This window comes from Onychostoma macrolepis, chromosome 22, assembly GCF_012432095.1.
Source record: "Onychostoma macrolepis isolate SWU-2019 chromosome 22, ASM1243209v1, whole genome shotgun sequence".
Taxonomy (NCBI): domain Eukaryota; kingdom Metazoa; phylum Chordata; class Actinopteri; order Cypriniformes; family Cyprinidae; genus Onychostoma; species Onychostoma macrolepis.
In genome coordinates this window covers 4,108,195-4,123,885 of record NC_081176.1, presented here as the reverse complement: position 1 = coordinate 4,123,885, position 15,691 = coordinate 4,108,195, and the positions used below count along the sequence as shown (strand labels likewise).

At 34.6% G+C, this 15,691-nt stretch overlaps 1 protein-coding gene across 2 annotated transcripts; it reads right to left on the bottom strand.

Annotated features, from left to right (window-relative positions):
• Positions 1–3,385: 3,385 nt before the first annotated feature.
• On the bottom strand, positions 3,386–13,830 carry LOC131531341 (uncharacterized). Of its 2 annotated transcripts, none has more exons than XM_058762041.1 (5): positions 13,713–13,830; positions 11,095–11,412; positions 7,542–7,853; positions 4,468–4,599; positions 3,386–3,587 (listed from the first exon to the last, which is right to left on the bottom strand). In XM_058762041.1, the coding sequence occupies exons 1-5, from the start codon at positions 13,786–13,788 to the stop codon at positions 3,517–3,519; spliced, it is 909 nt and encodes a 302-aa protein (XP_058618024.1). In that variant the 5' UTR covers positions 13,789–13,830; the 3' UTR covers positions 3,386–3,516. The 2 variants fall into 2 exon arrangements, with proteins under 2 accessions (XP_058618024.1, XP_058618025.1); XM_058762042.1 differs by lacking the exon at positions 13,713–13,830 and adding an exon at positions 12,110–12,235.
• Between the last annotated feature and the right edge of the window lie 1,861 nt (positions 13,831–15,691).

Sequence of the window (15,691 nt, the reverse complement as noted above, 5' to 3'; positions counted from 1 at the left end):
AGCTGAAGACAGACAATCTTACCTAATTTCTATTACATCTTACAGCGTACAGATGATCGTACATCGAGCGAGAAACTGGACAAAAACTCCCATAGACTTTGCACTGTGGCCAAATTTGGCGGGCCGAAGCACCGAGTGAGAATTTCGTAGAAACATGTGGGTCACCACATTTGAAGAGACTGGCAAGCTGTGCGAGAACATACCCCACAGTGGGGTATAAGTTGTACCTCTGGGGTGCAAGAGCCCCCCAAAGTTGCCCCATAGACATACTATGGTGAGGAACGGCCCATGAAGTTCTCATCTGTTGCTTTTCATTTAATTATCCCTCTGTGTATTTAAGCACTTAGTTTCCTTAGTTCTTAGTCAGGTCTCATTAATGGTAAATGTGTAGTGTGTTGCTCTGTTTTTTGTGTTTATTAAAAGTACTTGTTAAATTTCTTAAATTGTATTATTATATTATTATTATTTATTTGTTAATAATGTTTAAAATGTCTGTGCACCTTATTAAATCCTAACCCTTTTATATAAACAGTTTCAGAAACTAACAAAGTCAATCTGCCCCACCAAACACAGTTTGCATTCTTCAAAATCATTTTTGAATGAAGGTTCTTTTGTTTATTAATCATGTTATATGGTTATGTATAGGGTAAAATTGCAATCTGAGAGCTAAATTAAGATATTAGACTAAACTGAACTGAGTCTAGAAGTGGTTTTGTATTGACCAGTAGCTTACTTCATCAATATAAAGTGTCTATACTGCAGTCAGCAGTGTTGGGCACGTTACTTTAAAAAAGTAATTAGTTATAGTTACTAGTTACTTCTCACAAATAGTAACTGAGTTAGTAACTGAGTTACATCATTATAAAAGTAACTAATTACCAGGCAAAGTAACTATTGCGTTAAAAAAATGTTCAAATGTCAAATAACTTTGGATGCCCCCAATATTAAATATGTTAAATTAATTAAATGGACACCAAAAAGAATAAATTATTATTATAAAACATTCTACATTAATCTACACTATTTATCTACTGACACTTAGTACCAGTCAGTCAAGCATTATAATATAATATTATGATAATTTAATATTATATGATGATAGAACTTTAGTAATTAGAATAACCAAGTATGAAGGCATATTTGTCATCAATATAAAACGCCCTAAGGATCAATGAGCTGCTGGGTTCATGAATATTAATCACGTTGTCTGCGTTCGCTCGAATTGATTTGCTGAAATCAAAACAAGCACGATAATAGTTGAGCGCCAGCCAATGAGATTGTCGCTTGCGCATTAGTTCCGCCCACTACCAGAGAAACCAGCAGTTCTTAAAAGCTGAAGAATTCCAAAGGAACTCCGTTATTTTGACAGGAAAATGCAACAAAGAGTATAGTTTACATGTAGCACGTCAATTCTGCATGTTATGAAAGACTCTCTTGATCTGTATCTTTCTTTGAGTGCGTGTTTGTGAGAGAAAGCGACGGCGACTCGTGCGCTTCACACTAGAGTTTATGGTACGTCAAATACAGCTACACTGCGCATCCATTCAGATGAACTGAAAAATTACGGTAACAGTAACGGTAACGGCGTTGTAACGGGGGGAACAGTAATTCATTTGATTACTCGTTACTGAAAAAAATAATAGTAACGCCGTTTATTTATAACGCCGTCATTCCCATCACTGGCAGTCAGTATGCATACTATAACAGAGTGCCATCTAGTGTACTAACAATTTATCTTTCCAAGATTAGCTCCACCATTTGGCATGCAATTTGAATCTGTATGAGTCAAACAGGATTTTTTTTTTTTCTTTTGCTTACACAAGACACGTGATTAAGCTGTTAGCAAAGAGACATTGTTTGGTGTCATGGCTGAAAGGATGTCAAAATAAAAGGGACTGCTAGAGTCCTGCAATTTTCAAATATTAAAAGTGGAAATTGCTTTAACATTACCTATTTGAAAATGACATTTGAAATGACATGTTGATGGAATTACATGACATTTTTTTACGTATTTCATACATAACTTCAGACAACTACATTGTCAATGTTTAACTCGGCCCAGCTTGATTGTTAGCAAATTGTCTGATTGTTATTTATTTAATTTATTTGTCTATTTATTTATTAGAAACAAACCATTGCTATTTTTAACCAATTTTAACCACTGCTTGTCATTGTTTGTCTGGATCTCTTGTGCTGTATGGCGACTAACAAACAATTATTGCTTGTTTACTCTCTTGTGTACTGTATATTACATTTTTGTTCTTCCTTGTCTTTCATTCATCACCTTCGCTTATTTTTTGCTTCGCTTCAGCTATGATAAAGAGACATCCACTCTTGCATTGCGTGTTCATGCATTTTGGGGGTGAAGCAATGAAGGGAGGGTTGATTTTGGATTGATTTCAAATATCATCTCCTAATAAAACACTTTATTTATTTGTGAGTAAAACTGATACAAATTCAAACTGTTTCATGTTCAAACTATACACTATTTGTCTCATTAACCTTTGCTGGAAGACACACTGTAACAAATAAATGCACTCACCTGCCAGGAAAGCACACAATGAGAGCAAAACAAAGAGCCTCATTTTTACCATAGGCACCGGGGTTAAAATACAAACAAACAAAAAAGAAAAATAATTCACTCAAATAATGTAAAACTGTAGGCAATCTCTGCAATAATTCACATCAACATTCTCAGCACAGAAATGCTGAATTTGAAATTGGATGATCAAATTGGATGTTTTTATTAATGCGTATCTCTTAAACACAAAATCATGTGTTTATATAATGCACTAGAAGTGATACATGTTAAAGTGTGTTTCACACTTCTACTTTTGGAGAAACGGGATCAAACATTCACATGCTCTGTGTCTAATATCCACAGAAAATGTCAAAGTTCACACATATTCTTATTTAATCCCCATTATATTTATCATAAGATATGTACTATTTGCACCCTTAAATGACACACGGATATGAGTATGAAACAGTAAATATATCTAGCATGAAATATATGCAACAAGTAACAGATATGGAAGGTATTAAAATGGTTTAGAGACACAGTGAATGTTTACTCAAAATAATCAATTGATTGCTTGAAGAAGTAAAAAACTCAAGTTAACTACAGTGTTAGTCTGCAGCACGCTGTGACAAAAACAGATTGCAAACCAAACACAAAGATGCAGAAAACAAAGAGACAGCATTCTATTATTAATTTGATATTTGTTCAAATTAGTAATATAATTGTTCAAAAACATAATATAAACAAATATAGTCCTACTGATTAAAACAGCAAATAAATAAATAAATAAATAAGAGTAAATAAATAAATAAATAAAACTCCATGGTTTAATGATAATAAACCACAATATTCTATATTCTGCTCCTGCTCCATCTGCGGTCATGAATCACTACGTATTAGATTTACCTTAGATGTTCAAATAAGCACCAGGGTTGATCTATAGATCAATGTGAGCACAAGAGTCGATATCAAACACATCTAGAGCTCCTTTTCCTTCATACTGTAGCTGATGAAAACCTTATCGTGTCTGTCTCATCAGAGTCATTTCTTCTGTTTGCAGTGGAACCTGAAGTAAATACACAAGACAGGAAAAGACAGAAAACAGACTAAATTGAAATCATAAGGGAAAAGGGAACAGAGGCTATACAGTAGTGATCAATCACAAATAAATAATGCTGCATTACAGTGAAGATGATAAATATAGTAAAAATTAATATAAAATCTAAACCAAGTGAAGTCAATGTGCTTAATGTGTGATTGTGTGAGGACAAGGATCATGATAAGAGTGCGTTTCTGTTTCCATTAACATATTAATGCAGAATCCCATTGAACCGTTTTAAACAGACGTTGTCATGAAGTGAAGCTCTTTTATGCTATAAAGCAATAACCATAACAGTATCTCATCATCTCTCCATAATTCAGTAACATCTGTTTTTAGAGTGACCCTTTCTCCCTTCACCACTGATACTGACTCAAATGGCCAAATAACTTCAAATACTAGAGTAGGAAATTAGAGATAAAACTAACCTTATAAAATCCAAAAGAAAGCATCTGGACCTAATGGAATTTACTATAGAATGTAATGACTTGTCTCAAGCATATTTTGATTGATTGTGTGGTGGCCAGAAAGATGGTCCTCCACAGAGCAGCACACCTTCAGCACCATGGAGAGCACCAATAGAGGAGCTTATTAACCTTTCCCTTCTAACAGATGGAGAATGGTGCCAAGCCAAGGGTCAACCCAAGAAGGAAGCATGCTTCCGTAATATGAATGTAAAACTAAAACGGAACATTACAAAGAACTTTGAAATCACATGATTAGCTAATAGTCTATCTCTCCTTCAGTTTCATTTTAAGTACTGAAGCTGAATTGGCGGTTTGTAGTCACAGAAACAATCAGAAACTCACAGCATTACTTTTCATTTTGAAACAATACTAATACTTACACTTTTGTTTTTTTCTTTGTTTATGCTTTCTGGAGAGACAGCAAATCAAACAAACAGCAGCAGCCACGGCTAGTGGCAACAGGATTGCACTCACAAATACTGCTTTCATATCATGTAAAATTAGATCCCGTGCTGGAGTTTGTCCATGTGAACATGTAGTAAATAGAAGGAGATGGTCATATCATCAGCAAATCTGAGAGTAAATGTGAATTATAAATAGAACATCACACTTCATACATTGTCTTCATGAACTTCATTGATTTGTTCTGAGAGTTTTCTATCATTTGAGTATTTCCATGAATTTTCAAGCCATTTATGAGGAAAAGACTGTTAAAATCATTTCATAGAAATTACACTTACAATTGAATAACTAAATTATTTGAGCTAAAAATGGATAGAACATATAGTAATAAAAATTCACTATAGAACTTTCAATCTTAACATTTTAATTTTCTAGATCAGACCAGTTCCATCCAGATCCATTGATCATATATACAGTGCACGTGCTTTTGAACCTCATATATGAACAGACCACACTGTAAAAAATAAAAAGTTGAGTTAACTTAAAAAAATGAAGCAACCAGCTGCAAAGCTTTTTTGAGTTTACTGAACTTCAGGCCTACACTGTTAAAAAAAAAAAGAAAGTTGAGCCAACTTAAATTTTTAAGGCAACAAACTTAAAATGCCTTAAAATGTCAAGTTATGTGGACTTAAATTGTGAAGTTGTCTTAACTGACAATAAAGTTGACAGGACTTACAAAAACAAGTGCAATAAACATCATTTACGTTTTGTGAACTTAAATTGTGAAGTTGTCTTAACTAAGAATAAAGCTGAATAGACTAAAGTGCAATGAACAATATCACTTTAAAAATTTAAAATGACAAGTTCACTGTAAAACCCGACTAGTCACGTTAACTCAAATCGTTTGGGTAAACCAATTCCCTTTGGCTTAAACCATGTAAGTTTTAAAACTTGCAGTTAAGTAATTAAGTGATTAATTAAGTGCTGATTGAGCATTAGTGATGAATACCTGCTGTTAACAAACACAATCACTGACAGAAAGAGAAACACAACTGACTTTAGACACATGCTTAGATGAAATCAACTGAAATAAAATACATTAAATCTCTCAAGATCTGATTAAACAACCCCACAAACAGCATCACCAGCTCCAATTATTAATAACCAGACTGGCTTTATTTCTGTCAGACATCTACAGAAGATCTTATTGAGAATTAACTAAGGTTTAGATGTTGATTTATCGTTTCATTTGAAGTAACCATGTTAGAGATCAGTGTCTGCTTTAGTTGGGCTCTTGACCCTTGACTTTTGTGTTAGCTGTTTTTTTTTTTTCTGGCTGTTGTAATCATGTGTTTTTCCAACATATTTGTTACAAATCAAAAGCCTAGAGAAAATAGTCAGTAGTTGGTTGTTATTTGTTTATAATGGTGATCATTTGTTAGTGAACTGATCTCATCTTAGCGTTAACGTGGACGTGTTGTGTGTCTAATCTCTGACTCAATGGATGTTGTATTGATTATAGTAAAAGTGATTCTAAGAGCCACTGGTTCTGCGACAGTCAGTTGATACAAAGGACTTTCCAAGCAGTTTGTCCACAAAAAAAGTTTTAATCTATGGGAGCAATTAGACTCACACAGGCATCAAGAATCAGCTTGTGAACCTCAACAATGGTGACTATTACATTTTTTTTTTTTTTTAATCATGCTGCAATGCATGCTGGGATCCATGGATGAGTTTTGTACTATACTAGTACCCAGCATGCATTGCAGCATGATTTAAAAAAATCATAAAATTTTTTTTTGTGGACAAACTGCTTGGAAAGTCCTTTATATCAACTGACTGTCGCAGAACCAGTGACTCTTAGAATCACTTTTACTATAATCAATACAATATCCATTGAGTCAGAGATTAGACACACAACAAGTCCATGTTTACGCTAAGATGAGATCAGTTCACTAACAAATGATTGTCATTATAAACAAATAACAACCAACTACTGATTATTTTCTCTAGGCTTTTGATTTGTAACTAATATGTTGGAAGAACACATGGTTACAACAGCCAGGGGAAAAAAAAAACAGTTAACACAGAAGTCAAGGGTCAAGAGCCCAACTAAAGCAGACACTGATCTCTAACATGGTTACTTCAAATGAAACGATAAATCAACATCTAAACCTGAGTTAATTCTCAATAAGATCTTCTGTAGATGTCTGACAGAAATAAAGTCAGTCTGGTTATTAATAAGTGGAGCTGGTGATGCTGTTTGTGGGGTTGTTTAATCAGATCTTGAGATTTAATGTATTTTATTTCAGTTGATTTCATCTAAGCATGTGTCTAAAGTCAGTTGTTGTGTTTCTCTTTCTGTCAGTGATTGTGTTTGTTAACAGCAGGTGTTCATCACTAATGCTCAATCAGCACTTAATTAATCACTTAATTACTTAACTGCAAGTTTTAAAACTTACATGGTTTAAGCCAAAGGGAATTGGTTTACTCAAACGATTTGAGTTAACGTGACTAGTCGGGTTTTACAGTGAACTTGTCAATTTAAATTTTTAAAGTGATATTGTTCATTGCATTTTAGTCTATTCAGCTTTATTCTTAGTTAAGACAACTTCACAATTTAAGTTCACAAAACTTGACATTTTAAGGCAGCACGAACACTTACTTTTTTAAGTTGAAACAACAACACATTTTTTTACAGTGTTGAGCGAACTTACAAAAACATTTTTTACCAGCTTCAGCAGATTTTTGAGTTTGCTCAACTTGTTTTTTGTGGGAGATTCTCACATTTCTGTTGTATGAACTTAAAACAACAAGTTGAGAAAACTCAAAAATCTGCTGAAGTTTGTTGCCTTAAAATTTTAAGTTGGCTCAACTTCTTTTTTTTTTTTTTTACAGCACTGTAAGCCTATAGGCCTGAAGTTCAGTAAACTCAAAAAAGCTTTGCAGCTGGTTGCTTTATTTTTTTAAGTTAACTCAACTTTTATTTTTTACAGTGCAGTAGAATTAACTTTAATGCTGAGTTATTGTTGTATGACTAATTTATACTCACCAGTGACAGTAACGCTGAAGCTCCTAATAATGACACTGCTGCTGCTGTTGATGTGTAGTTTATAAACTCCAGAGTCTGTGGTTCTGGTGTTTGTGATGATCAGAGATCCAGTCTGATTGTTCAGCTTCACTCTTTCTCTGAATCTCTCATCACCATCTTTACACTGAACATCTGTACAGATCTTATTATGTCCAGTGATTTCAGCGACGAGAATGTCATTAAAATACCATGTCATCAAATCATCTTGATTTACTACACCAGTACATAAAGTGACTGATTCTCTCTCCTTCACTGGCACTGTCTTCTTGTGATCTGTAGCAAAAACACCAGAAACACAAATCGCCAGTTGACTGAAGGATCCTTTTGAGGGAAAACTCAACAACAAAAATTGCTGCACATATTAATTTCCTGGATCTTGAAAAATTCTGTAGAAACAAATGTAACTGCAAAATAAATTATAGTCACTTTTTCTGAGCTCTTCTCTGTTACAACCATTTTACCACAACAAAACTCGGAAAATTTTTCAAAGTTATTACTGCCTGGGCTGCTAATGCCAGGGCTATTATGTTCTTGCAGAGCAGTGATAAGGAAAGCTGTAGGGAGCGAATTTATTTCCTTATAAAATTAATTCTGAGGCCAAAACTCAGGAACTCTACCAAAGACAGATGCCATGCAATAAAGCCATGAAACTAACCTGGAGAAGATATCTCCAAAGACAACGAAAGATCTCCAAAGAGAACAAAAGATCTTCAAAGAGAACAAACACCACCCTGACCAAACTTATCTCCTTGATCATTTACGACCCCATTCTCCCCCTTCCCTATCTACCTCTCTCTCTTTTCCCCCAAAAAAGCTTCGCTCAAAGTTCATTGAGAATAGCTATATACCTATCATATATCTTGTGAACCCGTTGTTTTTCACCTTCATGTTTGGTATCATTTTAAAGGTCTCGGTGCGATGGGTAAAATGGTCTCAATTTCACAGCAGTCACTTATATTATGGGAAATATTGGAAACTTAAGTGAATTCTGTACCTCTGTTGTGGGGGCGATCTCCTTTCAAAACCTGATAAACATTGCTCTACAGGTGTGACCATTTGGGCCACGAGAACAGCTCCCAGAGAGGTTTCTCATCCCCCATACACAGATCTAATCTGTTTTGGGGCAGAGAATAAATGTTTATGGGCCTTTTGTTCTGGTAGTATTTAAGGGAAAGTTGCAAATCAGTCATCGCGATTCTGCAACCAGATCAGCCCATAGTGTGGAGTGTATTTCATATGCTCCATTCTATGTGTCTTCTTGAAGTCAGGTATTCATTTTTACTCTTAGATTAATCTTTGAACAACTGATATTATGTATTTCCTTATTTTTGAATTAGCTTCTTATTGTTTTATTATGTAATTGGCATGACACGTTTACCTGACTAATAAATTGTTATATTTGATTTATTCTGATCTCTTCTGAAATAATTTTTCCAGTAGATTAATGTGTAGGGGTATTTCCACAAATCTGCGTTCAGGACCACAAATCTGCGTTCGAGTTTGTGCCGTGCATTTACTGTTGGCCGAGTGAATTGCTAAGCGATATCTGGTCCCTAATGAACGAAGAACGGAAAGTATGGGATTTTCAGAATAATCAAATATCTAAATGAATACAATCTATGTCTGTGATCAGTGTTTAATTATGAATATTGTCTAAATTTAATGATCACTTGAAACTGGAGTCAGATCAAGCACGGAGCTAGACTAAAATTGAAACTAAATCTAGATGCGCAAGTAAAAGACCGAACATGCATTAAACCTTCGACCAGGCTGCTGGATTCCGTTGTTTGGACTAGCGGGTGGAGCCTTACAGCTGATTAACATGTCTCCTAAGTGCAATTGGAAGCTCAGTCAGTCAGTTGCTGCCTTGCAGCTATTCTTTTTTTCCAGAATACAATCCTTAAAGGAACTTTTTACTCTGAAGAGATAAAAAGGTCCAGGGTGCTCTGCGAGTTCAATAAAATGCCTGAAGTTGCTCTTTGGGGTCGGGAATTCAAATAAAGAGACATAAAAAAGGGAAATCCAAGGCACTCTTCTTCAAAATTATTTAAAAAGCCTTTATTTTACTGGCTATTTCATATTAGAAAATAGAAAAGGCATGGGAAAAAAGCAACCCACGCGTAGCGGCACAAATAGCCTTCTTCAGGGTGTGACTTTTTACTCTATCAGGAAATCTGGATCACTATGAATCAAATATTCAATAACACAACTTTATTTGTACTGCTTTACCAGACGGGATTATAAACTACTGCATTCTGCATCGTATAGCACTGACATTTTATGTTGTTGTTTTGTTTTGTTGTGATCATAAAATAAAATAAAAATGAGCTTTTTTAGCAGCAAACACTCAAGATGGGTTTGGTGAACACAGGGATAAAAAGTACCCCATGTGTACAATGAAATATACTGCTGTATTTTTGATGTTGTGGGCCTATATTTCTGCTGGAGGTCCTGGACATCTTGTTTAGACACATGACATCATGAATTATATCAAATACCAACAGATAAAAAAAATCAATAAGTGACTGACTCTGTTAGAAATATTATAATGGGCCATGTTTGGATCTTCCGACCGTACAATAATCCAAACACAAACCTCAAAAACAACACAAAAATGGGTCACTGAGCACAAAACCAAGCTTCTGCTGGCCATTCCAGTCCTCTGACCTGAACCCTGTAGAAAATGGGGTGAACTGAAGAGAAGAAGCACCAACATGGAGCTGGGAATCTAAAGGGTCTGGAGTGATTCTGGATGAAGGAATGGTCTCTGATCTCTTGTCAGGTGTTCTCTGACCTCATCGGGCATTATAGGAGAACATTTAGAGCTGTTAAACTGGCAAATGGAGGTTTCAAAAAGTATTGAATAAAAGGGTGCCGCTAATTGTGGCCAATATATATTAGAGAAAAGCATTTATTTCATAATGATATTTCCCCCCATTTTAAATTCTTATTATCCAATGAAAGTTTAGATTTTTGTGAAATTTTTAAATAAAAGATCAAAAGGATTAACAATGCAGATTAATTTTCACAACCTTCTTTGATTATTTACCAAGGGTGCCGATATTTTTGGCCATGACTGTATATGCAGATTCATATCTGCTCTATTAATCTTAGAATACAAATTCTAATTTAAAATGATAGGTTACATTATTCGAAAGTCAAGCTCAATAAAAATTTACCCTTCAGATTCAATTTTCCAAAATCTGAGCTTCCAAAAAAATTTGGCAATACTTGTCATACAAGACTGCTAACTTTATTTGGTCTAACATTGAGGAGGTTAAAGTTCAAGGTGCAGTATTAATTTCATGGTATCTGGTGTGTGTTCAGGAAAGGAGGGTTAGTACTAATTGTTTGAGGTATTTTAAAAAAAATTTTAACCAGATGAGATGATAAACTACTGCATTCTATAACATCTGACATATTTTGTTGCGATCATAAAACTTTACAATGAACACATTAATGTTGTGATTTAAACACATATAGCCTGCTTATAAACATTTGTTAAATGCCTCACCATGAACAGTAACATTGAAGATCTTTTCACTGCTGGGGCTGCCTAAAATCTTCAGTTTATAATGTCCAGCATCTGAGGTCATTATGTTTGTGATGGTCAGAGATCCAGTCTGATTGTCCAGCTGCAGTCTGTCTCTGAATTTCCCATCACACTGAACATCTTTACAGGTCTTACTAAGATCTCCAGTGATTTGAGCGATGCGAATGTCATTAAAATACCATCTCAATCTGTCTTGTTGGTTTGTTTTAACACCAGTGTGCAGAGTGACACAATCTCCCTCCATCACAGACACTGTAATTTCTTCAGCACCAAACACACCTAAAGAAGAAACAAACAATTAATTACAAATCACATCAAGGGTATCGGTGTTTCAATATTCAACAAATTTCCACAAAGCCTATTGTTACAATTCAGACAAAATGTATGTGTATGTGTACTGGTATTTGTGGTTTACAGGGGAACAAATTTGTTTGATGACATGGGTATGACAGAGGTATTGTAATTTGAAGGTGGTTTATGAGGACACTGCCTATGCCCCCGTAATTCAAAAGGCTTAAAAAACATATTAAATGGTGTTTTTTTTTTTTTTTTGAAAATCTAAAAATGCACAAAGTTTCCTGTAAGGGGTAGGGTTGGTGTAGAGCAATAGCACATACAGTTTGTACAGTATAAAAACCATTATGCCCTGTAAACCACAAATACCAACATGTGTGTGTGTGTGTGTGTGTATAGCCTATATAATTTGAAGTGTTGTATTTTTATTTATTTATTTATATTTTTATGTAAATCATGAAGATCCTAAGAAATACAACTGGATTCGTTGATTCCTACATATTCAAAACATGTGAACATTGATGCGAGCTGATTTATATGAACATTTTACAAAAATAACACACACATATTTGTTCCCCAAAACGACTCACATTGAATTTAAATATAGATATTGTGTTCAGTGTATGACACAACAACATCATCATAGAGAACACATTAACTTTGTTATACCACGTCATCTGACCTGGGCTGCGTTTCCCAAAAGCATCGTAAGTTTAAATTGATCGTAAAAACGATCGCACGAATCATCTTAGATTTGCGGACCGTATTCCAAAACCATCATAACTTAAGTAGTACTTGAAAATCTTCGTAGATCTACGAGTGCTCTGGAGTAATCGTAAATCCCTACGTGCATTTTAAGAAAACAGGATTATGAGGTCACCTGGACAGTCGGCAGATTAGGCCTACATCTTTAACTTTATTCTAGTGCAATGTGGTTAATTAAAGCTTTTGATTGTACTTTATTGCACTTTATTACTGTTTTTTTTTTTTTTTTTAAGGAATTTAAAAATGAAAAAATGAAAAATGGCAGAAAACAAACAAACAAAAAAGAACATTTAAATTAAATAACTGGGGGGAAAAACGAATAAAATAAATAAGGTATGAAATACGCTTCAAAGACTGGGACAAATAGGGATAAACTCAAAGAAAATAAATAAATAAATAAACACACTTGACCCTCTATTAATTGCACATTTATTCTGCTAGCTTTCTTGAAAAACTAACACTATAGCTTTCAGTTTTTTCTATTCTATCTACTTGTTTCTTATGAAAAAAACAACAACACTAGGTTACTTTTTTTTAATATATATATATTCTGTCTACTCGTTTTCTTTAAAAAAATAAATAAAATAAAACCTTATACGTGTACTGCTTTAGGCTAACCGAGACTTGTAATAGCATTTGCATGTTGTTGCTCTTTTGTTGGTTTCGATTGCTTCTATTGTCCTAATTTGTAAGTCGTTTTGGATAAAAGCGTCTGCTAAATGTAAATGTACAGAACAACTCACAGAAATCAATTTTCAAAATTCAAATTTTTTGGATGAAATACTTTTTATTCACTTTAAGAAGTCAAGAACAGATAATGTACGTTTCTGGCAGAATGTCCCAGACTCCCATAGACTAACACGATCATTATAAAAGTACGGTATTTAAACTATCAAATACATTTACTTGCACATATTTCAGAATCGGAATATCAGAGGTGTTTCATAATATAGTGAGTACAGAAGAAAACAGAGAAAAACATTTATTTCATAATGCTATTTCCCCCCATTTTAAATTCTTATTATCCAATGGAAGGTTAGATTTTTGTGAATTTTTAAAATAAAAGATCAAAAGGATTAACAATGCAGATTAATTTTCACAGCCTTCTTTGATCATATTTACCAAGGGTGCCGATATTTTTGGCCATGACTGTATGTTTAAAATGTTTTTTTCAAAATAAAAAAAAGGAAAAACTAGCTCAGCTAGAATATTTTAAACTCACGTGTGAATGGGTTAAGCGCTATAAGATCAATCGTTATCAGGAAACCGGCCTTGAGCATTTTCAATATATTTTGCCATTATATATTTTTTCTTAATTAATGCCCCTGAGTTTCGGTTTCTGTCCCCGTACCCCCATAAAGGTGTCCAATATTGCAATGTCCTTGTTTAACTGACTGAACTTCAATTCCTCATTGACATCAATAACAGCAAACTAAGAAATAAGAAATAATTTTGCGTCGAGGATAAACTGATTTGACTAAATTTAAACTAAGTTTGTAGATTGTAACAAAACGTCTTACCGTGGTGTAATAAAACAAACGCTGAGAGTAAAATGAAGAGGAGTATCATTATTCTGCTTCCATAGAGGAGCTTCATTTGTACCTTTCTTCAGAGAAATTAATTGTGCTTCAGTAATGCAGTCATGCAATGATGTGATTTATAACAGACAGAAGTCAAACTATCAAAGTCAACGCACAGCTAATTAAAATAATGCTCTGAATACGATCACTGACCCCCACACTCACAGACGCAGATCCATTTACAGTAAACGTACGTAGGCGCTCCGAGTCCGAGAACAGCTCCAATAGGTCACGAATTGCCAGAATTACTTTAAATACGCTATCTAGCCTCACTTTCTGTTCGAGTCAAACACGTAATATGAATAATATTAATTATTTCAGGCATTTGCCAACTCTTTTAGTCATATGTGTACATTATTCTTCTATTAGGCTATATTAAATTATATTATTTTACTTCAGCGGGTAATTTCTTTATCGCACGGTCTATTACTGCGGTCAAGCCAGCCGCCACTCCGAAACGCATGGTCAATCTAGCCGCCGCGCTGTTTTGGGGCAGTGAACTGTATTGAATCTGAATTGAAACTGGTCTGTGAAACCAGAGAGTTTATTTTTTAGAGCAATCCAAAATCAAAGACAATACTGGTCATATATGAGTTTTTGGAAGGCTTTTATTTTGTAATGCAACATCAGTTATTTTGATATCATTTTGTTTGAACCATAATTATTAGGTTGTTATTTAACACTTTTAGACAATTTAATTTTATAAGGCCTATTAAAAATTGATTTTTTTTAGAGATTATTATAATAATATTATAGACAGTTAATCTGATATTACTTTATTAATTAGTATAGTTCATTTTCTTAATATATATTACCCTTACTCTTATTTCCTTGTTCTTGTTTGTATGTATAAGTTAAGCAGTAAAAAAAAAAAATTGTCTGAGCAGGCGAAAGACCAGCGGAAGATTGCCGTAACGCACTGTATATGCGCGCACTACAAAACAGCGCGGCGGCTAGATTGACCATGCATTTCGGAGTGGCGGCTGGCTTGACCGCAGTCTATTACTTGAGTGATGGCTGCCTTATCCGACGGAGCGTTTAGCTACTTTACTTTTTACTAACCCCGAGATGGCCATGTTTTCGACACTCTCGAAGCTTTATTTGTTTGTTTGTTTTCTGGAACAGTCATCGGAAAACCCGTATGCTGTGGGCTACCGTCGTATGTGAAAGTTAAAGTAGGCTATTTGTGGGGATTTTTCCAGATTAGAAGCGTAAACCACGTCACTAACTTTGTTAAACTTAAAAACAAAGATATATATCAAACGGTTTATTTAGCTTTACACCATGCGTGCCATGTGAGTAGTCTTTCATTTTAATGTTAAATATCCAGTCTCACGGCAGTTCGTGATATAGTCACGAAATTTAATCTATTGATTCGTGTTCATGGACACGATCTTTCATCTAATGTATTTCAATAGGAAATTTATTTCGTGCTCTCCACCACGTTTTTCTTTTTGCCACTGGGCACCACAGACGCTGTATATTTTTTCTGATTTGTTATTCTTTTCTTTTCTTAATATTCAAGCACTATTACTCAACACTTAATCAGGAGATTTTATCCTTGTTTTTATTGCTTTATATTCTGTAAGCTACTCGCTATTATAAACCATCGTCAGTGGTTCCTCGCAGTCAAATATACACACATCTGATCTGAATCAAATGATTCGCGATACACGCTTTGAAGTCCCGATCTGAATCAAATGATTCGTGATTCGCGATCCGAATGGAGCGCTTCGAAACAGTGAATCATTTCGACTGGAGCGCTTCGAAACAGTGAATCAGTTCAACTGGAGCGCTTCGAAAGAGTGAATCATTTCGACTGGAGCGCTTCGTGAATCATTTTGACTGGAGCGCTTCGAAACAGTGAATCATTTTGACTGGAGCGCTTCGAAACAGTGAATCATTTTGCGACGCAATGG